Source organism: Nematolebias whitei, chromosome 16 (genome assembly GCF_014905685.2).
Source record: "Nematolebias whitei isolate Nwh7 chromosome 16, NemWhi1, whole genome shotgun sequence".
Lineage (NCBI taxonomy): Eukaryota > Metazoa > Chordata > Actinopteri > Cyprinodontiformes > Rivulidae > Nematolebias > Nematolebias whitei.
This window is the reverse complement of record NC_056513.1, coordinates 13,893,496-13,918,362: the sequence shown is the minus strand read 5'-3', so window position 1 is coordinate 13,918,362 and position 24,867 is coordinate 13,893,496. Positions and strand designations below refer to the sequence as shown.

At 41.1% G+C, this 24,867-nt stretch overlaps 2 protein-coding genes across 4 annotated transcripts; both read left to right on the top strand.

The window, feature by feature from the left end:
• Positions 1–966: 966 nt before the first annotated feature.
• On the top strand, positions 967–13,044 carry notum2 (notum pectinacetylesterase 2). 3 transcript variants are annotated; one of them, XM_037690274.1, is made up of 12 exons: positions 967–982; positions 1,063–1,369; positions 1,495–1,547; positions 1,885–1,980; positions 2,065–2,125; positions 4,810–4,922; positions 5,005–5,107; positions 5,449–5,637; positions 7,793–7,893; positions 10,076–10,223; positions 10,341–10,388; positions 12,741–13,044. In XM_037690274.1, the coding sequence occupies exons 2-12, from the start codon at positions 1,065–1,067 to the stop codon at positions 13,042–13,044; spliced, it is 1,521 nt and encodes a 506-aa protein (XP_037546202.1). In that variant the 5' UTR covers positions 967–982; positions 1,063–1,064. The 3 variants fall into 3 exon arrangements, with proteins under 3 accessions (XP_037546202.1, XP_037546200.1, XP_037546201.1); XM_037690272.1 differs by lacking the exon at positions 967–982 and having other exon boundaries at positions 1,065–1,369; positions 4,810–4,855; positions 4,962–5,107; XM_037690273.1 differs by lacking the exon at positions 967–982 and having other exon boundaries at positions 1,065–1,369; positions 4,810–4,897; positions 5,010–5,107.
• A 6,405-nt stretch (positions 13,045–19,449) lies between these two features.
• On the top strand, positions 19,450–24,506 carry rps15a (ribosomal protein S15a). Its single transcript, XM_037690271.1, has 5 exons — positions 19,450–19,470; positions 20,205–20,342; positions 20,529–20,608; positions 20,803–20,888; positions 24,372–24,506. The coding sequence occupies exons 2-5, from the start codon at positions 20,210–20,212 to the stop codon at positions 24,463–24,465; spliced, it is 393 nt and encodes a 130-aa protein (XP_037546199.1). The 5' UTR covers positions 19,450–19,470; positions 20,205–20,209; the 3' UTR covers positions 24,466–24,506.
• Positions 24,507–24,867: the final 361 nt, after the last annotated feature.

Genomic DNA, 24,867 nt, shown 5'->3' with positions numbered 1-24,867 from the left:
ACGGCACCAGTTTATTAGATACCTGCATCATTGTAGCTCAGTTACGAAGCTGTTTAAGTACATTTCTTTAGTTCTATGGCAATTTATGTGAACTGTTTTAGAATTTAATCCAAGTGTTTTAATGATTTAAAGGGAAAAGGGCAGCTTGTCACTGTGTGATGACATTTTAGACTAAGTGTTTAATGCAGTTATGATTATATCATTAATTTCCTACCAAAAATACAACTTTTTCTCTACATATATAACCATTTATTAAAAATATGTAACCTAAATGCATTTTTTCCTATTTAGGCCTCTACAATTTTTATGCAACATATTTGTAGAGTTGTTGTTCGGAACTTATTTTAATTGTTTTAGTCCAAGTTTGCATCTGCAGCCATGATAAACGAAGGTTTCCACCACCTGCTGAAGCGTTCGCTGAATTGTAGACGATGCAGGAAACTTATGGCACCACTCTTTCATGTGTCGGGAAGTGTTTGAGGTGCGTGCTCCATTGACCCCTAGGTCACATACCATGTAAAGCAGCGGTACGTTTATCCTGTCCGTGTGCACGGTTAAAACAAAACAACTGTGATCAGGAGGAAAAAATGAAGAGAATGATGAAGGTAAGAAAGGATCGTTTCTGAGCTGTGGTCAGCTGGGGCAACGCTCAGTGGTGGGCGTGTGCAGAAGCTGCAAATATGTTGAAGAGTATATCTATTCTCCTCGCTGCTGGACCTCCCCTCGTGGTGTTTCGTCAGCCGTTTATCTCAGAGCCTCTCAGAAGCTGCTAGAGAGAGGAAAAAAAAGAAAAGAAAAGAGAAAAAGCAGGAAACCTGATCCAAATGATGGCACTATAAAGTTCATCACTGATTTCATGAGACTTCATCACTGACATCCTCCTCCTGCACCTGGTAACCTCCTGAGCGTCTCCTTCTCTCCTCAGCAGCAGCACCACTCGACTCCCGAGGAGCAGCTTTCCAAACCGGTTCATCTCGAAAAGGTAAAGTCGTTCGAAGAGGTGCTTGCTCCTGTTTTTCAGATGCACACACTTGACTTGATTTGTTCTCCCCGTTTCCTCAGACATGAACGTACTCGGCCGCATTGCCTTCTTCTTGTTGCTCGGGGGGATTTGGGCTCAGAACAACCGGAATGCCAAAGCAGGTGGCAAATCTTCGAAGAGGACTGGTGGGATCCAAGCAGGTGATGCTGGCCAGTCGGCCCCTGCTGCTGATGTTCCTGCTGGGAGCAGCAGGAGCACCGGAGGGCCCGCTGAGTCAGGACAGGAAGGCGCTGCAGGAGCCCGAGCAGCTGGACAACAGACGGACGACATGAGGCTCCACTTCCTTAGGAACGTCCAAGTCACGTGCAACGATGGAACTGCAGCCGGGTGAGATCTTCTAACACGTTTTTCATCCATCCAATGTTTGTTTGGTCAGCTTTTAAAAGCCCACATCAGTTCCTTATAGCTGCTTTATCGTCAGCCTCTCTCCATCTGTTTGTGTGCTTCTGCAGATTCTACCTAAAGGAGTTCAGAGGAAGCCGCAGGTGGCTGTTATTTCTGGAAGGCGAGTATTTACAAACTGGTTAAATTGGTCTCCGAAGGTCAGATGGTTTTGGCATGACGCCTCTTTTGGAATTTTAATGGGATGTCGTCTTGTGCCATCATCATCCGAGCCTAATTTAGCTCTTGTAACATGACGTAAGAACGACTGAACCTTTTACAAAAATCATCTGGAAATCAATCATTTCAGGACGTAGTCTCCTCAGTAGAGCAGGTTCCAGGTGCACTCAGCTCTGTTTCTGTGTCCCCCCCCCCCCCCACACACACACACAGGTCAAATGGGCTAACCAGGGTATTCCTCTCCCAGTTGTGAATGCCTAATTTTAGTCTTCTATTTTTAGGAGGTTGGTGCTGCTACAGCAAAGAGACCTGTGATTCCAGGTACCAAAATATCCCCCGACTCATGAGCTCGACGGGGTGGCCCCAGACTAGAAGAGGTTGGTGTTTAAGAATGTGTGTTGTGCATGGTTCCCTAATTCTTTAGTGAGAGAGGTCTAATGATTGATTTGGGTTTCTTGCAGGAACTGGATTATTGTCGTCTCAAGCAGAGGAAAACCCACACTGGTACAATGCAAACATCGTGTAAGTGTCCGGATCATTTTCTCTTAGAACTGTTAGAGTTCATTTGCAAATGCAGAGCGGTGAGGATGTGTTTCAGTTGGGGGTACAGCAAGTGTGTCGATTTATACGATCCTAAATCAGGGGTCTGCAATATGCGGCTCTGGGGCCACATGTGGCTCTTTAGTCTGTCATCAGTGGCTCTTTGAAGCTTTGACCTAAAACTTAATGACATTTAATTGTATTGTTTTTTATAGCCACAACAGAAAAGGCTAGTTTTGGCAGTTTTATGTCAAATTTTAGTAAATTTTTGCCAGATAACTACTAGTAAGATAAGGTAAGATAAGCACTTTATTGATCCTGCAGGAAATTGTTGAAGTAGTAAGTAACTTAGTAAGTTTCTTTTGGCTGCTCTCTGCAGGGGTCACCACTTGAAAGAAAGATTTGGCAGTTTGTTTTACACCAGATGCTCTTCCTGACACAACCTGGGCTCGAACCCGCAACCTAAGGATTGCAGGGCTGCGGTACTGGCCACCAAGCTACCACAGCCCCGCCCGATACTTATTACACATATTTTCTGGCCTATATGTCGCATAAGTCCAAAAATGTCTAATAATTTGGAAAAATCCATAAATACGTCGCTTCACCGTATAAGTCGCATCTATTACGCGTCACCGCAGACAATCTGGAAATGTGGGCTGGTGTGCCAAAAATCGATTGGCTGCCAAATGGCAGCCACGAAAGTGTGCACGGGAGGACTTTAACAAAAACATTTAACAAGATTAACACTTTAAAACAATTATTTGTTTGCTCAAAATTATATCAAAGGTGTGTCTCAGTCTAACTTTTCCTTAATAAATGCACTTTGACGATCAAATCAGCTGCATTTCAAAAGCCAATTGGCAGAGGCGAGAGCGCGCAGAGGGACGACTCGCTGTGCATTTCTTTGTAATTTAACAAGGTAATCACCTAAAAACAATTATTTGTTTGCTCAACTTTATAGTAAAGGTGTGACTCAGTTGAACTTTTACTTAATAAATGCACTTTAATGGTCAAATCAGCTGCATTTTGCAGGGGCGGCGCATGAACCTCAGCTACTACCACATCAAATCTTAGCTCCTGTTGCCCACCGCCTTTGACACCAGGTTTGTAAACTAAAAACATTTTATGAAAAGAAGGGGCGGAGTCAAAGCCGCTTTGATTAGTCCTTATAAATGACGTCATTCAAGATCTTGCGTTGTTAGCACTTGACGTATGAGCTGAGGATGACTCCAGCAGCATGACTTGATTCCAGCAGTTAAAGTCAAAGTTTGAAGCAAAGAAGTTGCACAATTAGTGCTCAAACTGTTAGGTCACATGCTCAGCTACTACCACAGCTGATTTTAGCTTCACATCTGTAAAACTGGCTGAGTTGCAGCTGTTTTGTGTTTCATAATGTCAGTTAACTGAGGTGGCCAACTTTCCCAGTATCAGGGGATAATTATGTGAACATATACAGGTAGCTGATGGATGTGTTAGAGCATTTAAAGCTTCCCTTCATTGTTTGCAGTTATGAGTTACAACTGGTAACTTCTGCTCCTCAGCTGTAAGATGTCACATTTAGCAATTCTGCTTGTTGAGAGAAAGAGACAGAGTTAACATGTTTCTTCAGTTGCATGCATCCTTTATAGACTACTGCAATGGTTTATTGTCAGGGTGTCCCAAAACTTATTTAAAAAGTCTCCAGTTGATCCGTAATGCTGCAGCCAGAGTTTTAATGGGAGTTAGTAGGAGGGACCGTATTAGCTTCTCTCCATTGGCTCCCTGTTAAATTCAGAATTGAATTCAAAATCTTACGTCTAACCTACAAAGCCCTCAACAACCTAGCTCCATTTTATATTACAGATCTTATAGTTCCATATTTTCCTAACAGTCCACTTGGTTCTCAGACTGCAGGCTTACTTGTGGTTCCTAGAGTTTCCAAAAGCAGAATGGGAGGAAGATCTTCCAGTTATCAGGCTCCTCTCTTTTGGAACCAACTTCCATTTTCTGTCCGTGAGGCTGACACATTGTCCAGTTCTAAGACTTTCCCTTTTGACAAAACCTATAGTTAGGGTTGGCTTGTTATGCTGCTATAGGCTTGAACTACTGGAGGACAAATTGACCTCATTTTTTTAAGTAATAGTTACAAAGCATACATATGAATAGTTTTCATTTGATACTATTTCTATCTCAACATGGGATTCTCGACCTGCCATTGTGTATCTGTTGTTCCTCTCAAACCCAGCCGGTCGAAGCAGATGGACGCTTGTCTTGAGCCTGGTTCTGCTGGAGGTTTCTTCCTCATGAGGACATTTTTCCTTTCCACTGTTGCCTTCATGCTTGCGCAAGACGAGAGTCCGTGATGAAGCTAAATTCAAAGCAGTCTGCTCCTCAGATAACTAATGTTATTAACTTACTTTATATATATATGTATATTTCTGTTCAGTGACCTGAGATGACTTCTGTTGTGACTTGGCGCTATATGAATAAACTGAATCGAATCCTTCTGCTCGACTTTTCAATTAAAAAAAATCATATTTGTTGTGTCACTTGTTGAAAAAGTGCAGTTGAGTGAAATAAATCATTTCACGACAGACATAAAATTAAAGCAGAAATAGCTTTTATTGGGGGGGGGGGGGGGGGGGTCCGACATCTTGAGTCTAACAAATCCTCTTGTCTTTGTGCAGATTCATCCCGTACTGTTCCAGTGATGTGTGGAGCGGAACGGGACCTGCTCCAACCCCCGCTCCGAGGACACGGCAGGGAAGGGAGAAAGTGAGGGAAAGAAACTCAAATACGAGTAAGTTTCCTTCCCGTTCTTGACGCACCAGTGTCTGAGTTGTCTTCTGATTACAGTGACTGTCCTTTATTGTTCTTAACAGCTGAGTATACTTTCATGGGTTCCCTTATTATCCGTGAGGTCATCAAAGATCTCATCCCCAAAGGTATCAAGCTGGCCAAGGTTGTCCTGCTTTCTGGTACCAGGTATGTTTGTTTTATTGCTCTTACTCTGACGGTGACCACGACTTCTGGACCCGGGCCACCATCTGGACCCTGTCCATGCCCAACATTAAACACGAGAAGGCCTATTTCGGGTGCATCCTCTTGTCAGCAATAAAGATGTTTACAGTCAACTGTGATCAGTGACATAATGTTTATTAAAGGGCCTTGGCCTGTAATGGTGAACATACCTCCCTGGTTAGCAGGATGGTTGTTGGGACACACCCACATCCTAAACCAAGATCCACTGTCTGAAAGCTACCAAAAAAAAAAAAAAGTTGGTCTCAAAGCCAACTTATTTGTTGATTTTCTTGGCTCCCCCGCAGCGCTGGAGGGACAGGTGTCCTGCTGAACATCGAGAGGGTTGCCAGTCAGCTGGAGCAGCTCGGTGCCGAAGCTCAGGTTCGAGGTCTCGTAGATTCTGGCTGGTTTCTGGAGAGCAAGCAGCAGAGATCTCCAAACTGCCCCGAGACCGTTTCCTGCTCGCCTGAAGACGCTATCAAGATAGGCCTCAGGTAAGACCTTCTGGTGGCCTTTAAAGATTTATTTTATTGATGTGGACTTGGAAAATAAAAATTTAAAATGATTATAGCTGCAGAGGTTTAATGAAAGAACGGCCCTGCATCATAAAAACGTCTTTTCAAGTTTTATTATTTTGCTTCCTTCTCTAACTTCGTCATACAACAGCACGAAAACTACAAAAATAAAATAAATACAGATGTCACTTGTTCAGGCCTCATGTTAAGTGTTTAGAGCAGCAAGTGTAAAAAACAAATCTAATCAAATACACAAATGCACTTTACTTTGTCCTTTAAAGACGTTTAAACAAGAAATAAAATAGTTACCTCGTATGCCTCTTGAACCACATGAAGATAGTGATCATGTGGGGTCCACATCTGTGTCCCCATTAAATACTGTATATCCCATGATGCAACAGTAATGTACAAAATAGTTGTGTCCTGATACTGATACTAGCCTTAAGGACTTGTACCTGTACTTGTAAAAGCAACCTGATACTTCGAACTGATGCCAATTTCATGCTTGGTGTTGTCGTATCCTCTTCAACTTTGCAGAAACCGAGGACAAAAAATAAAAAATGTTCACAGTTTAGAGATATTTTAAGAAAACACAGGTGTTAAGAAAGCAGAATGTTTGCTGTGTTCTTACTAAAAGAAATGTGTTTTTAAAGTCATGTGTGTAACGTTTAAGTATTAACTCATAAATTCAGACATGGGAAAAGTAAGGCCCATGGGCCAAAAGTGGCCCTTGGATGATCTCCATCAGGCCCGCAATGTCCTTAGTTCAAAAGAAAACAACTTTTTTTTTTTAAATAAATTGATAAAAAAAATAAAAAAAATAAAATATATATATCAACAAAACAAGGAAATTTAAATTAAATTTCTTACAAAAAATATTTAAAAAAAACAAACTTTTTTGTCATTTTGTTTCCAGAACTAGCCCGAACCGTAGAGACATAGAAATACAAATACATAAGTTTGTTTTGCACATTTCCACTAGCATGTATAACATGTTAAGCTAATGTGTATAGTATAATGTCACAATAGCCAGTTTACAAAATATGTCTTCTATTTCTAAAGGATATTGGAAAGACATGTCTTTATAAAACTAGCTAACTATGCTATACAACAATTCTCCATTCGGCCATTTGATTGCTTTAAACATCTTGAAATGGCCCTTTGGAAAAAAAAAAGTTGCCCATCTCTGCATTAACTCGGTATTGGTCCTCATTAAAAGTACCAAAACCAACCTGAAGTACTTGTAACTGGTGTGAAAAAACCCCCAAACAAACTAGTATTGGAACATGTTTAAGGTACGGAACATGCTTAACTTCTCTCCATTAGCTCCCTGTCGAATTCAGAATTGAATTCAAAATCTTACTTCTAACCTACAAAGCCCTCAACAACCTAGCTCCATCTTATATTTGAGATCTTATTGTTCCACATTTTCCTAACAGAGCCCTTCACTCTCAGACTGCAGGTTTACTCGTGGTTCCGAGAGTTTTCAAAAGCAGAATGGGAGGAAGATCTTTCAGTTATCAGGTTCCTCTCTTGTGGAACCAACTTCCAGTTTCTGTCTCTGAGGCTGACACATTGTCCTGTTTTAAGACTGGGATTAAGATTTTCCTTTTTGATAAATCCTATAGTTAAGGTTGGCTCGTTAAGCTATAGGCTTAGACTACTGGAGGACAAATTGACATTTCCTTAAATGAATTGTTAAAATTGAATAGTTTTCATTTGCTACTATTTCTATCTTAACGTGATTTTTGACCTGCCATTGTGTATCTGTTCCTCTCAAACCAGCCGGTTGAAGCAGATGGTCGCTTGTCCTGCGCCTGGTTCTGCTAAAGGTTTCTTCCTCATGAAGGAGTTTTTCTTTTCCACTGTCGCCTTCATGCTTGCTCAAGATGAGAGTTCTGTGATGGAGTTAAATTCAAAGCAGTCTGCTCCTCAGATAAATAATGTTAACTTAACACCCCTAGTACATTTTCAAACCTATCTTATTTTAACCACTAATTCTTACATTTTCAGAGGCTTTATCGACTCAAATGTTTATGAATTCATGACAAAACACATAAAAAGTGAAATCACACGGAAACATTTCTCTCAGAGAGCAGCTTATTATTGACAACCGTGGGTCCTGTTTCCTCAGGCTGTGGAACGGAGCTGTGCCTGATCGATGCTGGCAGCTTTACAAGAGAGGGGAGGAATGGCAGTGCTTCTTCGGTCACAGACTTTACTCCACCTTAACTTGTGAGTTTTGACTCCTGTTTATCAGAAATAATGTGGGCTTTAATGCGAAGGCACAGATATTGGACTGTTTTAAGCGTGTTGGGTGGTTCTGTGGGCCTCGAGCTGCAGCTCAGCAGTTTTGTGATATAAGGTTATCCTGGCGGGAGAGGCTGCAGCTGTCAAGAAGAGCAAAATTAAAAAAAAACACACACACAAAAAAAAAAAAAAAACATTTCACCGTGATGCACAAAGTCTCACATCTCATTCGTCCAGGCTTTAAAAAGTCAGTGTTCATGCTTCATATAAATATTACTCATAAAGCTATAACTATCTATAATTATAACTAACTATACTCTTGTAAATGAGTCCCGGAGGCTCAATAAGACTAACCTGTATAAATAAAGGTTGAATGAATGAATGAATCTGCTATTGACTGCGGTTGTGGTGGCTGTATATGGTTCTGCCGCATGCTATTTAGGCCCGTTAAACAAATACAATGTTAAATTGCCGATATGTCTTGTTTTTATCTTTTTTTTTTTCCTTGGATCATCTAGTTTGATAAATGACACAGGTCTCTCTTATAAATGAGTCCTCGTGGCTCAATGGGACTAACCTGTTTAAATAAAGGTTGAACGACACCTAAGAAGAGTGAACAGCAGAATAAGCTGTTAGAGATTTGGTAAATTCTTCATAAATGCTGATTTTATTACAAAAAATGAAATAAAATTTGACTTTTAAGACCGTTTCTTTGAAGGTGGACAGCAATAAGTAGCTGAGAATTTATTGAAATTGACAGCTGTGACAGTTTTAAATGACTGAAGAACAAGTGGATATATCCTGGGAATTAGTACCAACATAACAAAAATGTTTATTGTGCGTTTGTGTGTGTTAAAAATAAAAAAGGAAAATAGGGTTTTATAGTCACCTTCTCAAGCAGAAACCAGCACAATTGAGTTTTTGAGTCAGAATTGTCACGAGTACCATATTTTTTGGACTATAAAGCGAACCGGATCATAAGGCGCAATATCAATAAACGGGTCTGTTTTCAAACATAAGGCGCAGTGGATTATAATGCACATTAGGCAAAACAAAACAGTCATATGAGTCAAACTTTATTCAACTTATTCACAATAACTCTCAATATTCAGTTGTACCACATAAAAGCCGATCAAGGTCAGTAGCACAACCAGAATTAATACATAAAGCGCACTGGATTAAAAGGCTCGCTGTCGATTTTTGAGAAAATTAAACGAGTTTAAGTGTGCCTTATGGTCTGAAAAATACGGTAATATTAAAACTTCTGTTTAGTAATGGGTGTTACTGCAGAGCAGCCATAATAACACTAATTTAAAGTCGTGCCCTCGGGCAGCTGATATACATAAAACCAGTTTGCTTTCTTCTCTCCTGCTTCTACTTAAAAAAATAAAAGAAATGTTCTCTTTACGTTAGTGCAAAATGAAAATGAACTTTTTTTTGGTCAGTCACGTGCAAATTCACCAACCTAAATTATTTTTTACCACAGCTAATAAAAATAATCAGAGATTACTTAACTTAAACTCCCTTTAAAATAAAAAATATATCTTTAAACAATGTCTCATCGAAGGGATGTAACACAAATTAAAATTAATTCAACGTTTTCTACCAGCAAACTGATCGGTGATTAATTTATTTATCTGTCAAGTCAAATAATCTTTTGCTCATCACTTCCTAAATGTGAAAGGGATAGTTCAAACCTTTTAAAGTGGAGTGAATATCTTACCTGTTGTAGATAGCTTTAAAAACTAAATAAAACAAGTTACATGAAAGTGTTTCGTTTTGATCAATCGCTAGTCCGAGCAAGGCTGAGGTCGAAGTGTGTTGCTGCATTATAAAATGACTCCAGCCTCAAAAATGTCATAACTGTTCATGCAAACGTTATTTTATAAACCTTTACGCTTCTGCCAGTTTCATAACTGTATTAATTAATGTTGGTACGAATCATTTTGAAATGTTAGCTTGCGAGTCCAGTCAGAAAAACTTTGTTTCTCCACACTGAGATCACTCTAAGTGCTATCTACAACAGGTAAGATATTGTTTATCCATAACTTTTCCACGGAACCCCACTTTAAAATATCCAAACTATCCGTCTGAGTGCTGAGAATCTCTTTGTCTGTTGTGTTCTGATCAAATTAAGCGTTCTTAATTCTCTTTTTATTTCCTGTAGCTCCTCTGTTCATCGTTCAGTGGCTGTTTGATGAGGAGCAGCTGAGAGGAGAAAACATCTACCTGGGGGGTCAGAGTCTGTCTGAAGAGCAGTGGCAGTACATGCAGAACCTGGGCTTGGAGCTCAAAAACTCCCTGAGAGACGTCACGTGGGTTTCCAACGCCAGCGGACACTCGACTGTCCAAACGTTTGACACATTAGCGAATAAAATCAAATTGAAGTTAGCTTCAAATTAAAGATTAATTTTCTTTGTGATTCATTTCAGGGCGGTGTTTGCTCCATCTTGCCTTTCTCACACAGTTATTACCAAAAGGTAAGAGCAGACATTTGGTGATATTCTGTTTTTATTTATGCCCCCCAAAAATTATTCTTGTCCTCTTTGAACACATTTAACCCCGGTTATAAAGAATTTGGGACAATGTGTAAAATGTAAATAAAACAGAATGCATCAATTATCAAATCTCGTGAACCCATGTTTTATTCCCAGTGGAATGTAATAAACACAATAAATGCTAAAAAAATATGAAATAGTATTACCATATTTTTTGGACTATAAGGTGCAACTCACTGTTGATTATTGAGAAAATTAAAGGATTTTAAGTGCACCTTATAGTCCGACAAATACGGTACTTCTTTGGAAAAAGAGAACGGCAGATCTGAATTTTATGGCAGCAACGTATCTCAAAAAAGTTTGGACCGGGGCAACAAAAGGCTGAAAACATGTGGAAATAATGAACAGCTGGAGGAGCATTTTGCAATTAAATATGTTAATTTGTAACAGGTCAGTAAGACGACAGGGTATGCAACAATCAGAAGTAAAGATGGGCAGAGGTTCACCAGTCTATGAAAAGCTGTTGGAAAATATCCTGATGCATGCATCCAGGTAGAAAAATCAATCTCTGGACAGATTTTAAAAAATGTTGAAACATTTCGTCTTTTATCCAAAATACTTTGTTAGTCTGAGGAGCTGCACTAAACTCAGTCTTATGAATAGTACCTTCTCATAGTGGATCAACCAGTTTGCTGGTGACAGCCAAAACTCGTAGGTGTTCAGATGATCAAGGAGGACCATCAGCCCAACGAACGTTAGGCCGTTTGTGATACTAGCAAAAACAGCATTGTAAGAAGGTGACAATTGAACACGGAGGCCTCTGCCCTTTTTTAATGATGGATGGTTTCTCTTCACAAAGATGGCTTCCTTCACTCCTCTCTCAAACCAGTGTTCCTTGTCACTGCACGATCTGTTCCGGAAGCACGATCCGTACTGTCAGTTCATTTGTGCATGCGCTAAAAGAAATATTTCTGGGTTGCACGGATCACCGTTGAATATGCTATGTCATTCCCCGATCTGTTACGGAAGCACGATCCGTAGTGTACTTTCGGGTCGCACGGACCGCTGTTGTTTATGATTAAGAATTGTCTTAATTTACTTGGAAAAGTACGCGCTCTATCTCCGCCGATCTTCATGTAGCTAATTTACACCACTCGTAGTTCCATTACAAACCATTGGTTAAGATGATATGAGACACATTAGACCTGACCCCCATCCTGGGCTGAATGCGAAAAACCCTGCAAGATACAGAATGAATTATTTCCAAGGTGAAACAGCGCCTCTCAGTGGTGAAGCTGCATATCATTTTAACCATGACGTAAATATGTCAATGATTTTAATGAGTGGCGTAAATAAGCAACATGAAAATCGGCGGAGATAGATATAAAATTTTTCTAAGTAAATTAAGACAGTTTCTTATTCATTAACGGAATTATACCTGTGCATTTTCCTTAATCTAGCATATTCAACAGCGATCCGTGCAACCCGGAGGTATTCCTTATGGCGCATGCGCACCCGGGTGAAAACAAAACATATGCAAGTATAATGATATTTAATATATTAAATCTATTTGCGAAATTGTAAGAAAATACATTGTAAATATATTCTTTTGAAACATCTTAAGTTGTACTTAAGTGTGTTGAAACAACTTAATATGTACATATTTTATGCTTGAATAATACATTTATTTGTTTTAATTGTATTTATAATGTATTTGCTTAGTACTGTTAATAAAATTATTATATATTATAAATATAGTATAAGTCTTTATTAAATACCTTATAAATGTGCTAATATTCAATATAACAAGAGGTTTGTACATTTAAACTTATTTATTAAACACAAAAAGTTGCATACAGTACATTCTATGACAGACTAGGCAATTTTACATGTAACAAAAATGATACGACTAATAAAGAACAAGAACAGCTGACGGTACGGATCGTGCAGTGACGTTCCTCTCCATGCTGTTATTGCTAGTATCACTCAGCCCTCTGTGAAAAGCAAGCGGCCATCAGGGCATAGGCTGATGGTCCTCATTTATCATGTGAACAGCTAGTTCTGGCTGTCACCAGCAAACTGTTTGAACCACTATGAGAAGGTGCTATTTATAAGACTGAGTTTAGTGCAGCTCCTCAGACTGACAAAGCCTTTTTGAAACGTTTCAACACTTCTTTTTTTTTTTGTCCGTCTAGTGGACTTGACTTAACTTTGTTAGATGTTGGAAAACAGTGGAACAACTTCAGAATAATCGTCCTCAACAAAAACAATTAGAAAGACTTTGAATGTGCCGTTAGATTAGTCGTTTGTAACGCCTACATTTCCTGTGTGTAGCAACTGGATAAGTTTCCAAGTTAAAGGCGTCAGTCTACCTCGAGCCCTGCACTGCTGGGACAGAAGTCTGGAGGCAACACGCAACAACAGAACTCCTGCTAAAGGCTGTCCTTTCCACCTGGTGGACACCTGCCAGTGGCCTCAGTGCAACCCCACCTGCCCAGCTTTGGTGGACCGGGCCACCCAGCAGGAGCTTACTTTGCTCCAGATGCTGGTGGCCATGGGCCTTGACCCCCAGAGGCTCGGCCTGGATCCCCAGGGAGATGCGGATTCTCTGGTCAGCATGGTCAGTAATGGTGGCTAAAAGGTTTCAAAACACAGTTTAGGAGAACGAAGGGTGGGAATAAATGTGTTGAATATTTAGTGTAACCATAGAAAGTCTGTAGAAACCTGGTTACTACGTGTTGTCCTGCTCAGCATTCCATTATGCTCCACATGTTCGTTACATCAGAGACTGGTGTGTGTGTGTTGCTGCATCTGGGTTTGTTTGGTTTAGCGGGCCCTCTATTGGACACCAGAGGACGGAGCTTCAAGCTGAAGGTATTTCAACCATCCGGGTCGAAGAGCTTTAAGCTTTACCAGATGGCTCGACATAACCTGCAACACACTTTCATCCGGATCACTTTCGTCTCCAACCACTGAGCACGATAGATGGGTGCAACAAATATCATAGAATAAAACATACAATTGCACGTCTTGAGATTTTATTCACTGAATTAAAAATGTGTGGAAAATTGTGTTCTGGTTCTTGAACATTACATAAAATCCAACAATAAATCAGAACAGTTAAAACAGCAGCAATGGTAATTTATAGTTTGTGCACAGGGACACTAATGATTTTTGGTGGCTTAGTTTTGTTTGTAGCTACTGGTGCTATGCTAACTAATGTATATACATTCTGTAATATCTATGCATTTATTTTATTATGCATGCAAAAGAAAAGCGTGATTAGTTAATGACGTGTTAGCCTTGCAGTCCAGCAAATTAGGATTTGACTATGTTGTCGTATATAATCTGTGAGGGGGAAACAGGAGCGTGTTCGACATGTGAAGTGTTTAATAAAAAAAACCCAACGCTGTGGTTATTCACCGCTCAGATGACGTGAAGGCACACTCTACATGTTATTGTCTAACTGTTTATCCTGCCACGTTGTGCTTGTCTTTATTGTGACATTTATAGAACGATTTTCAGTTATGTAAACGCAGCTCATGTACATGTGAAAACATGGATTAAATAAACTTGGGAAACTTATATTGTTTTTTCACTCTCTGTTTTTTTTTATCGCAATTTTATTTGAAAAATTATTACTAACAGTGGCTTGTATGCAAATATCTTTGATCTCTTTATAATCAGAAAAGGCATATTCTGTTTTTAAATCTTTTATAACAGCACACAAATAAATCAAAATGCCAGATAATGATTATTTATATTTATAAATATATTTAAACCCTTTGCTCTAATATATCTCCTGGCAGCAGTCAGTTGGAAGACTTACATCTATGATTGATTAACTGTTAGTTACCTTGGTTCAAGATGGCCACCACAACAAAGTCACAAAAAAGGATATAACAGTCAAATTCAGAGATATTGAACTAAAACTTGGTGTGGAAGTAGCTGAGAGTCATTCACAACACGTACTCTGAGCATGACGCATTGCAGTGAGATCGTACAATAATGTATGATATGACACAATCTGTCATTCACAAGTCATCCTGATCAATAATCCAGATGAATCTAACAAGGTTCAGTCAGGTCCTCTGGATGGATTCTTCTTTGTTGAAACGTTTTGTCCCAAAAGACTTTGTCAGTCTAATGAGCTGCAACAAACTCAGTCTTATAAACAGCACCTTCTCATGGTGGATCAACTAGTTTGCTGGTGACAGTCAAAAGTAGCTGTTCACAGCAGCTCTGTGGTACAGAGTCCTGATGACTCCTAACTTGTGCTCCAAAGGGTGATGGGAGTCAAACTACAAATACTGGTCTGTGTGGGTGGGTTTGTGGTACACCTCAGTTTGCAAATGTCCTCTATCAGAGACTGAGACCTCACAGTCCAAGAAAGCCAACCTGCCATTTTTTACATCTTCTCGTGTGAACTTGATGTATTTATCCACAGAGTTGATGTGGTCAGTAAAATGTTGGACTTCCTGAGATTTAATTTTAACCCAGGTGTCGTCAACATACCTGAACCAATGACTTGGTGGTGTTCCTGAAAAGGACGTCAAGGCTCTCTTTTCTACCTCCTCCATGGGCAGGGGGGCACTGCTTTCCCTCTGGGGAGGGCCTGGGTGGTTCTGGGGGATGTCTGCTGGTGGCTGCATGCAGGCCCTCAGGTGGTCTGTGGCGGCGGTCGTGGGTCACCGATCTGGTAGCCTGGCTGTGCTGGTGTGGGTTCGGGGTGGGCGCGGGGGCTTGGGGTTCTGGGGGCTTATCGCCCCCGGGCTTGGGCCTGTGGGGTTCGGGGATCTTGGGCTCTGGCGGGCGGGTTGCCGGGCTCTGGGCCGGCTTGCGCCCTGGTGCCCGGTTCTGGGCGGGGGCCTTCGGCTCGCTGGTGGGTTGTGGGTTCATGGGCTGGGGGGTTGGGTGTTTGGGGGCGTGACCAGTGGCCCCTAAGAGGGGGTAGTTTGACCCAGCCTAGGTGTCTAGTGTGCTATGTGTTTTGAGAGATGTCCGAATGAGGGGTGGGTGTAGTATTTCTTCTGGGGTGGGGATGGGGTGGATGTCCTTGGGGGCGGCCCGGGACTGTGCATGGCTGGCTGGCTGGCCCCTTTCCTGTGGTGGGGGCTCGCTCCCGGTGCTTCCTGGCACTGTCGGCGGTTGGGCGGGCGCTCTTGGCCGGGTCGTCCTGGTGGGGTTTGGCTCCATCTGGTAGCGGGCTGACTGCGGTCTGTGGGGGTCCTGGTGGCCCTCGGGTGTGTAGGCTGCTGGTGCGGCTTATGGCGGCCCTCGGGGCTCTGTCCCTCTCTGGTCTGGAGCTCAGCGGGCCTGGCGGTCGGTCCAGATGGAGAGGTGTCTTGGCCTCAATCCCTGGGTGGACCTTGGGGGGGGGGGGGCTGTTGGGTCAGTGGGGGAGCTGACTCCCTGTGGGAGCATTTGCTCTCACAGTTATTTCTCCCCATCCCTCACCATGCACCTCCACCCTCTTCATTTCAATTCCACACATTTAGGGTTGTTTGGGCTCGGGTGTGCTGCAACAATTTTACATCTTTGTTGACCATAGCCACCTGGGACTCAATTTTATTGTACACCTTAGACATTCATTCATAACATCCTCATGACATTCATATATAGGAATTTGAAGTGGGCACATGGCTATGGGTGGTGGGATGACTTTACTCTCACCCCCTGTGCCTGTGCTCACTTACAACGGTTACATTTAGACACTAGGGTTTGGATAGAGTTGGGGTGGAGGGGAAACTGGCACCATGCCAGCCTTTGCTCCTTCTTCTTTCCTTTTTAATGGCACTCTACAACAACACACATCAACAGCACATCTAGGGGTGGGGGTGTATGTGTCGGGGTCTTATTTTTATTTATTTATTTATTTTTTTTCTCTCCTCTTCCTACCCACCTAGTTCCCTGACTGCCATTCCGGGGGTGGGGTCCGGGAGAAGGGCAGGCCGTCGGGTGTTGACCAGGACTATGTGGGGGTTCGGGGTCTGGGGGTTGCCGTGGGCGGTGCTGGCGCTGTGCTCTCCCTGGGGTTGTTTGGACCCCCTGAGCTTGGCTCTTGGGTGCCATGGTTGGCCCGCTGACCGGGGTGGCTGCCGGGGCCTGGCAGGCGGTCGGCTGGGGGTGCGTGTTTGGTTGTTGACGGTGTGTGGGGGTGGTTGGTGGCGTGTCCTCTTCATGGTGGGGGGGTGTCCTGTCGGCGGGGCATGGCCTGGGCCGGTTCTGGGGTATTGGCTCTTCTCCGCTCAGGAATGAATGGGTTTACCTCCTGGGTTTGGGCATGGGCTGCCCCCCTGTAGAGGGCGGGTACATGTCTTGGACCTGGGGGGTTTAGAGTGTGTATCGGGAATAAGAATGAAATGTATCGTTATTGTATGTCTTTGAGTGAATGAATGTGAGATTGAGGTTGGGATAGTGTGATTGTGTCTGTGTATGAATGGATATTTGTTAGGCCAAGACTCGGACTGCCCCCTCTTTGATACAACTGGGGGTGCTTGGCATCGCGCCCCTATCGCGCGGCCCCCTGGTGGGGTGTGCCCTTGCCTGCCGGCGCGCTTGGGGCCCTTGGTATCGGGGGCTGGGCGCTTGGGCGTGTGTCGGCTCGGCCTGGTGTCTGCCTGGTGGGGCTCGGGTCCTCTGGCCCTGTCAGGCCTTGGCCTGGGTGGTGTGAGTCCTCGGTGCCCGGGCCTCGGTGCCTGGACCTGGACCTACATCGGTGCGGCGGGTGCCGACGGGGGCCTATGAGTTTGTCGCTGTTGGCCCCGGGGGGTCACTGTATGTGGTTGCTGGTGGGGATCTTCCGGTTCTCCCCTGTGGTCCGTTCTGGGGGGTGGGTGAGTGGTTCGTCCTGTGTGGGTGGCTCTGGGGGCTCCGCGGTCGGGGTCCCTCCTGGGGTCTTGGACTCTGGTCCCCCCTTTTTCATCTGCCTCTGGTCTTGGGGGTCGGGTCTCTGCTGCTTCACAGTTACTAATAAATGTTCTATTAGAGAAGCCTTATACACTTATGCATGCTCACAACCACACACAAATAGAAGCAGGGATGCTTATTTAGGCTTTATATGTAGATATATAGATATGTATGTGAGTGTATATTCATGTGTATGTATGTATGTATGTATATAGGCGTAGGTATGGGTATATATATTTATGGAAACTTACTGCAAAGCCATGAATATTTTAAGTTCTTTATACATATGTATTTTGTTGCTATGTTTTGTCATGTTCTTTGCAGGTGAACAGACAGTGGCCGGGTGTTTTGACGTGTGCTCTATTTGTATATATTTCTTATATTTTGGAGTCTTACTTTGTCTTTTCTTTCTTTCTATCCTATTGGGAAAAAAAAAAAAAAAAAAAAAACAATAGGAGAAACTGGAGACCCCATAGCACACCCATGTTTCTGCCTATAATATTGCTCCCCATATGTGAAGTAGGTTGACTGCAGGCACCGTTTCAGTTGTTCTGTGGAAAGCGTGGTCCTGCTGCTCAGAGTGGTGTCTGATTTAAATCTTAAACTGACCACCTCTACTGCATCATCAACAGGAATGCACGTAAAGAGTGATGTGACATCAAAAGAGACCATTGTGACAGAGTTAATCATGCTAACAATAGGTCTTAGGTTGTTTTCACACCAGATAGTCCGGTAGACTGGGTTCGGTTTGGGACCAATATTCATAACATTTTGTTTACATTTGAGCTGGTGCGTTTGCATTCACACTGCACTGTGCAGTCGAGTCAACCTGTTGAACCAACCTATTCCCCCGCTCGCCTGTGGGGGCGCTGCACCGAGAACTACTGAAAGAAACGACACAAAAATCTGTGAAGACACGTCTTCTTCTTCTTCTGTAAATAAAAATAAAAACGAAGTGGCATCAAGTTTTAGCAGTTTTAGGAGTTATATTTTGTCATTTTTCAAAAATGGACTTAGCATGAGCAGAAGATGAGACAGAAGACCATGGAGAATATTGTTTTTCCACACAAGGCAGCTGACGGCTCCATATGAGGTCAGAGAAATGGTGTTTGTTTACCCTGCGGAGCGGGTCCGGTCTGTTTACATTCACACTGCACTCGAACCGCGCTGGAGTTCGCTTCTACCGGACCGAGACCTAGGTTTTAGCCCAGGCCAGAGTTTGCCTTTTTGTTTCGTGACATAGTTCGATGGCGCGTTCACACCTCCCTAAACAAACCGGACTTTCTAGGAAAACGAGCTAGAGTTCGATTAAAGCGGACTAAACAGGGCTGGTGTGAATGCACCCTTAAAGGTACACCTTGTTGGTGAATTTTAGGTAAACCATACAGACTAGGTGTGAAACGGGCCTATACGGTCATTAGCCTCGCCCTGCTCCAAATGTTTCAGGTGCTCTATGAACTTCTTGTAAACACTTCATGGATCTCTTTTCAGCAGCTCATATGTGGTTATGTCACTAAGTAGTAACTATCATAACTTTCTCATGATAGTCTTTCTGGTTCAAAATCAATGTGCACCTTCCTTTCTGCTGGGAGGACGATGATGTTCTTGTCCTTGCCCTTAGTAAGAATCCTTCCAGAGGACCTGACGCAATCTTGTTAGTGTCATTCACAAGGTTTGACAAAAAATGGTAAGGTACTCTGTCCCTCATCAATACATGATGTTAATTTTAAACTCTGGCATGAAAAGCAGCAGGCAATAAACATTCACTTATGGAATTATTTAATATTTAGACTTTTAACAAATATTGTACAGTATGTATATGACAATGGTTTGCAAATACTTGTCAAGCTGCAATTACGGATATAAATTTAGCTTAAACTGTAATGGCACTGATTAAAAAAAACATAGTAATTGTTTTGAAAAGAATACGTGACAAATGAAACGACTGTAAACATAAAAACCACAATGTCGAGGTATGGAGTTTGTAAAATGTAAAATTCGTCTATTTTTCTTATTAAAAACGAAAGTTAGGCAAGAAAAAACGGAATTTTCGTTGTGGAGTGAACTATCTTTCGTTCAAAACGTCTTGGATTTTTTTCCCCATAATGCACTGGCGTTTTTTTCAACTTCCTCTTTCCGCCATATTGCAGAACCGGTAAGATGTCTTTTTACAGAGTCACTTACAATCCTTAACGAATCTGAAGCATCTAAATGGTAAATTAAAAAATTACGGTCCCTTGTTGAAGTGAAAGCACACTGTAATGATTTGGGATGGTAATTTCCTCCATTCATAAAGCGACTGCGTCACATTTTGTTTAATAAACTCCCACCTCTCCTCGGCCCTAAAACCGATGCGTTCAAGGTGCCTAGAAAAATATAAACCCTGTTACAAGCGGAGGTCTTCTGCTCTCATTCCAAAGTAAAACACGTCCATTCCGTGAATATTTGGTGGTTTAGTCAAAGATTTTAGCTCTTCGGTGTCTTACCAGTCATTGTAGACAGCTAAGCTAACTATGCTAACTAATGTCTAGGGGTTCAGATGAACCATACGTTTGTTGGAAGCTGTTTTTTTATTTTTCAGGGAAAATGATCATTGTCTACGAGTTTATGGCTGATTTGTAGAAATATTGGTCCATAGCAGCTGGTTAAAATGGACAAGGTTGATGTAAAATCAGTGAGAGGATGCTAAATAAATGCTAGCTATGCTTTGCTAGTTATCCTAATATATTGGGCCATAATTCGAGTTTTAATGCAGTTTATATATCTTTTCATGTGCCATCATAAATGTCTCTTTAGTAGTCAACATGTGCTTTAAATATGAAAATATGACTCAAATAGCTAGTCTATTACAATATGGTGTTCACAACTTAATGTTCTTTGTGCTTGCAGGCATCATGGTGCGCATGAACGTTCTCGCGGATGCGCTCAAAAGCATCAACAATGCTGAGAAGCGTGGGAAACGCCAGGTCCTCATCAGGCCCTGCTCCAAGGTTATTGTGCGCTTTCTAACCGTCATGATGAAGCACGGTGAGTGGGTTTCAGTCAGACTGCTGAACTGTCAGGTTTATTGCACGATATGCGCATATATGGTAAAAGATGCTTATTAGAAGTCACTTTTCCATTGAATCAGAAGGTTTTCCTTTGATGGAGGGTGAAGACATTCGATACACCATAAGATTTATCTGAAACCCTGTTTTTTAAAAATCTGAACAGGGTACATTGGTGAGTTTGAGATCATTGACGATCACAGAGCTGGAAAAATTGTCGTCAATCTCACGGGAAGGCTGAACAAGGTAAAACTGCATTCACTTTGCACTTGCTCTTTTGCCAAATGTTAATTCAGCATAAATTCGGCTCAATGTATTTTGTGTTCAGATGTGTTTGTGGCAGCTTGTCTTAAGAAAACTGAAATCTATTAAAGCTGTTCGTTTTTGTCTTGCGTGTTGTTTTTGGAGCGCCAACCAGTGTTTTTTCTGTCCTCTTCCAGTGCGGTGTTATTAGTCCACGTTTTGATCTTCAGCTCAAAGACCTGGAGAAGTGGCAGAACAACCTGCTGCCTTCAAGACAGTTCGGGTGAGAATAACTTTTATTGACTTTTAAAAACTATTCATCTGTACAACGTGGTAAAATAAGTCATGTCATCTGAAAGAAAAGACGGAGTTTAACAGTCCTTGTGTGAAGGTCTGGTCTCCTTTCAAGGAATAATGCTGTGGTTTGAAGCATGTTCAACTTTTCTGATGCTTAATTTCCTGGATCTTGAGTTGGGAGTCTTTTGAATATATATATATATATATATATATATATAATATATGTGTGTGTGTTTAGAGTATGAATTATTTGAAACAACTGCAATGTGAATGTTCGTGCTGAATACCTAAATTGTAGGACAAAAAAAAATAAATCAGCTATCTTGGTTATATAATCTGAGATTGTCCAACGAGGTCCTTTAAGTCTTTCAGGCAGTAGACTTATGATTGAGCTGACCTTTATTAATAAGAATACTTGGGGAGGAAGGTATTTATGTTTTTTTTTTTTTTTGTTAGATTACTTCTATAGACGATTAAACGTTGCCTTTTCAGTCCCTTCATAGCTCAGTAATGTCTAAATTTTGACTGATATGGTTAAAGTAACTCTTTAAATGTCTGTGAACCGTTCTAAATCTGAACAAGAGCAGGGTCCGAGGAGTAACTCCAGTTCAGAGCTGACCCTTGCTGGGGTTTATACTGACAGTGTCAGTCTGACAGAGGCTCACAAGACAATTTCATAAAAACTAACAAAAGAAGGAAAAAAAAAACTTCATACAATTACCAAGACAAAATAAGTTTTATTGCTCTGTACTATTTCACTCTTTTTGTGATAAGTTGCTCATAAAAGTGGATTTGATTTTACATTTATGTTGAGATGATGAACTCAAGATGGGTTTTAAAAACTTTAGTCACTAAGTTTATATGTTAGACAAGCTGAGCAGAACATCAAGCATTCATATTTACATGTGTTTTGTTAAGTACAAAGAAAGAGACACTACATGACTACAGAACCATAATCCCAACTAAAAACTGTTTGTTGTAATAAAAGGTTTTTATTTGGCCAAAATGTAGCAATTTATAAATAATAGAGAAGCAGCAGTGTTTTCCTTAGGTTACCTGCCTTGGCAAGGCGCTCGTCTCTTTTTCAGCTAGTGCGTCTGTTACGCGCTGCTAGCTTAGCGCTTCATCTGTTGTCAACGACGGGGGTGGACAGTTCAGTAGTGGTGGGGCTCTTGGTTCTGTTGACAGGGCGGGACGCCCTTCTTGTATAATGGTCGGGGAAAACACTGAGCAGTATATTCAGTGTTTTTAAAAAATTGTCTTATCATTGATGTAGAATAAATCCATGAATGCAAAGAACCTATCTGTGTCTTACGGTGCCCAGAGGTGGAATTGATAAAATGGGGAACACCTCTGTATTAACTGCTGGACAAAATATTATCAAATATTATTTTCAAAATATTATTTCACCTCTAAATTGACAGAAATCACGAAAAGGGAGCTCCAAATTGTCTCGCTGGTCATGATGTGAAGGCTGTTCTTATACACTGATGGAAAAGTTGATCCAGACATGCTGGAAAAAAACTGTGTACACTTAAAAAAAATTTTACTCTTAAAATTAGAATGAACTACAACATTATGTAGTTGTTGTTTACTGGAACTGTGTAATATTCTGAAGAATTGAAAGTTAATGTCAATTTATGTATGTAGCACATAAAAACAACAATTAAGCCACATGGACAAAGTTCAGTGGAAAATTAATTGTCTCTGCTGCTTTGTGCATTTCTTATATCCAAAGTATAAACATTTCATTTAAAGAAAAATGTCATTAGTTTGACTAAAACATTTGAAATGCATTTAAACATTTTTAGTTTGACTAAACTCGAGGCACATTTAGACGTGTCGGCTCTCTGCTGCACTCGTCCCACTGCACTTCAACTCAGAACCCTTCAGTGACATGATCCAGTAGGCTGTATGTTTATTAATTTGATGTTCAGACCAGGACCAAGACCTGAAACCTTCCTGTTGCACGTGTGTGGTACTTAAATGGAGGAGACTCACACCTACTGGTTGCACTGTTTTTGCATGTTCATAATAAAAATGAACAAATTTTCTTGGATAAACTTTAAAAACAGCAGGTCGATGTACGGCGCACTCACAGGTTTCCGAGCTGCATTAGAAGTTGAAGGATTGTGTAAAAATGTCACATCGTTCAGTTTTTATTCTCTGAAAAACGAGTTCATTTCTGAAGCTCGGTGGTCCTATAGCGGGGGTGGGCAAGCGCCCCCCCACCCCACCCACAAAGGGCTGCAGCCTGCTGAGGACGGAACTATCAGGTTAACTTAATTCTGACAAATTATGTCTTTATAATTATTTTTAAAATGTGATTACTTGATAAGAGTAAGACGCAAGTGGACAATAAAAATTTGAACCAGCCATACAGAAAATATAAACTTTAATAAATAATAAGTATTGAACATTTAGAAAAATGTTTGTAAAAATGCTTATAGCATTTCAAACACCAACATCGATCTAGCAAAATAATTGTAAAGTTGATATGAACTCTGTAAACATCTGGATTTGTAAGCGGAGGTATCTTTTTTTTTTTTGTGGTAATTTTCATGAGCCTGAGAGCCAGAAGGAGACAAATGACATAATACTTGCCCTCTGGTGTGGCCCACGTGTATTCTGTAGCATTCTGGGTAACTGTTTTCCCTCAGAATGCGGCTTCAGCTAAGATTTCTGCACGCTAGTATCAAAAAATTAACTTTTTAGTTTTCTTTGAAAATAATTGTGATTTTCATTCATGTAAAAAAACAGCAAGAATACCAACTCATAGTAAAATAAAAAGGAAAATGAGATGCAGTTTAGTAAATGTAAGTTTAGTTGCAGTGACCTTACGTCTGTTAACGGACCTGCAGAGCTGCCCGTCATCGGTTGTCGCCGCCACCGTCATGTGGACGTGGTGTGCAGGGTCAGGTTGTGTTGGAGCTGCACGTAGCTTTGTGTTAGGTGGAAAACCATGTGTCTGCTTTGTTTTTCCACCTGCACGTCTTGTTTTTTCCAGAAAATTTCTCTCCAATCGGTTTTTGAATAAATTGTACGTCCTTAACCGATGCTCAGTTTTAATCCACAACACCCCAAGTTTTTGTTGGCTCTTTTTATTTTATTTTATTTTTTGACTTCCTCCACATTAGGTACTTTTGACATTATTGCTGTTAAATATGTTTATTTCCTAGAATTGGAACCTAATTTAAACATTTCTGAAAGACATCGAGGTTTTTCCTTCACACTTCATCAGTTTTTCTTCACTTGTCATACGATGGTTTAATGAAACGGTGCATTCATGTAGTTCTGCAGTAAACGGCTGCGTGATGGTTGTTTTGTTCTTCATGTTGAGACAAACAATCTGAATGACCCACAGAGCAACATCCTGTTTGTGCTCCAACCAAAGCTTGTTAAGTCTACGTCAGTTTCTGTTATTGCACCAACCTGATGGTTAAATGAACTCTGAACTTTGTCTCCACAGATATATTGTGCTGACCACCTCAGCTGGCATCATGGATCACGAAGAGGCCAGACGGAAACACACAGGAGGCAAAATCCTTGGATTCTTTTTCTAAAAATGTAAAGAACTGAAAATAAAAACAACCAGAGAAAAGCCTCAAGTATGTTTGTTTTCTATACAAAATATCGTGAAGTGTTTGCTCCTTGAAATGTGCAGCTGGTAGACCTTGTTTGAACAAAAATATTGCAGAGGTTTTTTTTAAGAGTTTAGACTGATGTTGCAGAATGTACAGAATTATATTGTTTACAGGTCCTTCTCAAAAAATTAGCATATTGTAAAAAAGGTCATTATTTTCCATAATGTAATGATAAAAATGAAACTTTCATATATTTCAGATTCATTGCACACCAACTGAAATATTTCAGGTCTTTAATTGTTTTAATACTGATGATTATGGCATAAAGCTCATGAAAACCCAAAATGCCTGTCCCAAAAAATTAGCATATCATGAAAAGTT

What these genes read in the sequence shown, in the direction of transcription:
- notum2 (XM_037690274.1), top strand. Translation starts at nt 1,065, where the DNA reads ATGAACGTACTCGGCCGCATTGCCTTCTTCTTGTTGCTCGGGGGGATT. An exon ending in GTGGCTGTTATTTCTGGAAG is followed by an intron (nt 1,548 to 1,884) that starts GCGAGTATTTAC and finishes TTCTATTTTTAG; the next exon opens with GAGGTTGGTGCTGCTACAGC. An exon ending in CACACAGTTATTACCAAAAG is followed by an intron (nt 10,389 to 12,740) that starts GTAAGAGCAGAC and finishes TCCTGTGTGTAG; the next exon opens with CAACTGGATAAGTTTCCAAG.
- rps15a (XM_037690271.1), top strand. Translation starts at nt 20,210, where the DNA reads ATGGTGCGCATGAACGTTCTCGCGGATGCGCTCAAAAGCATCAACAAT. An exon ending in AACCGTCATGATGAAGCACG is followed by an intron (nt 20,343 to 20,528) that starts GTGAGTGGGTTT and finishes AAATCTGAACAG; the next exon opens with GGTACATTGGTGAGTTTGAG. An exon ending in CTGCCTTCAAGACAGTTCGG is followed by an intron (nt 20,889 to 24,371) that starts GTGAGAATAACT and finishes TTGTCTCCACAG; the next exon opens with ATATATTGTGCTGACCACCT.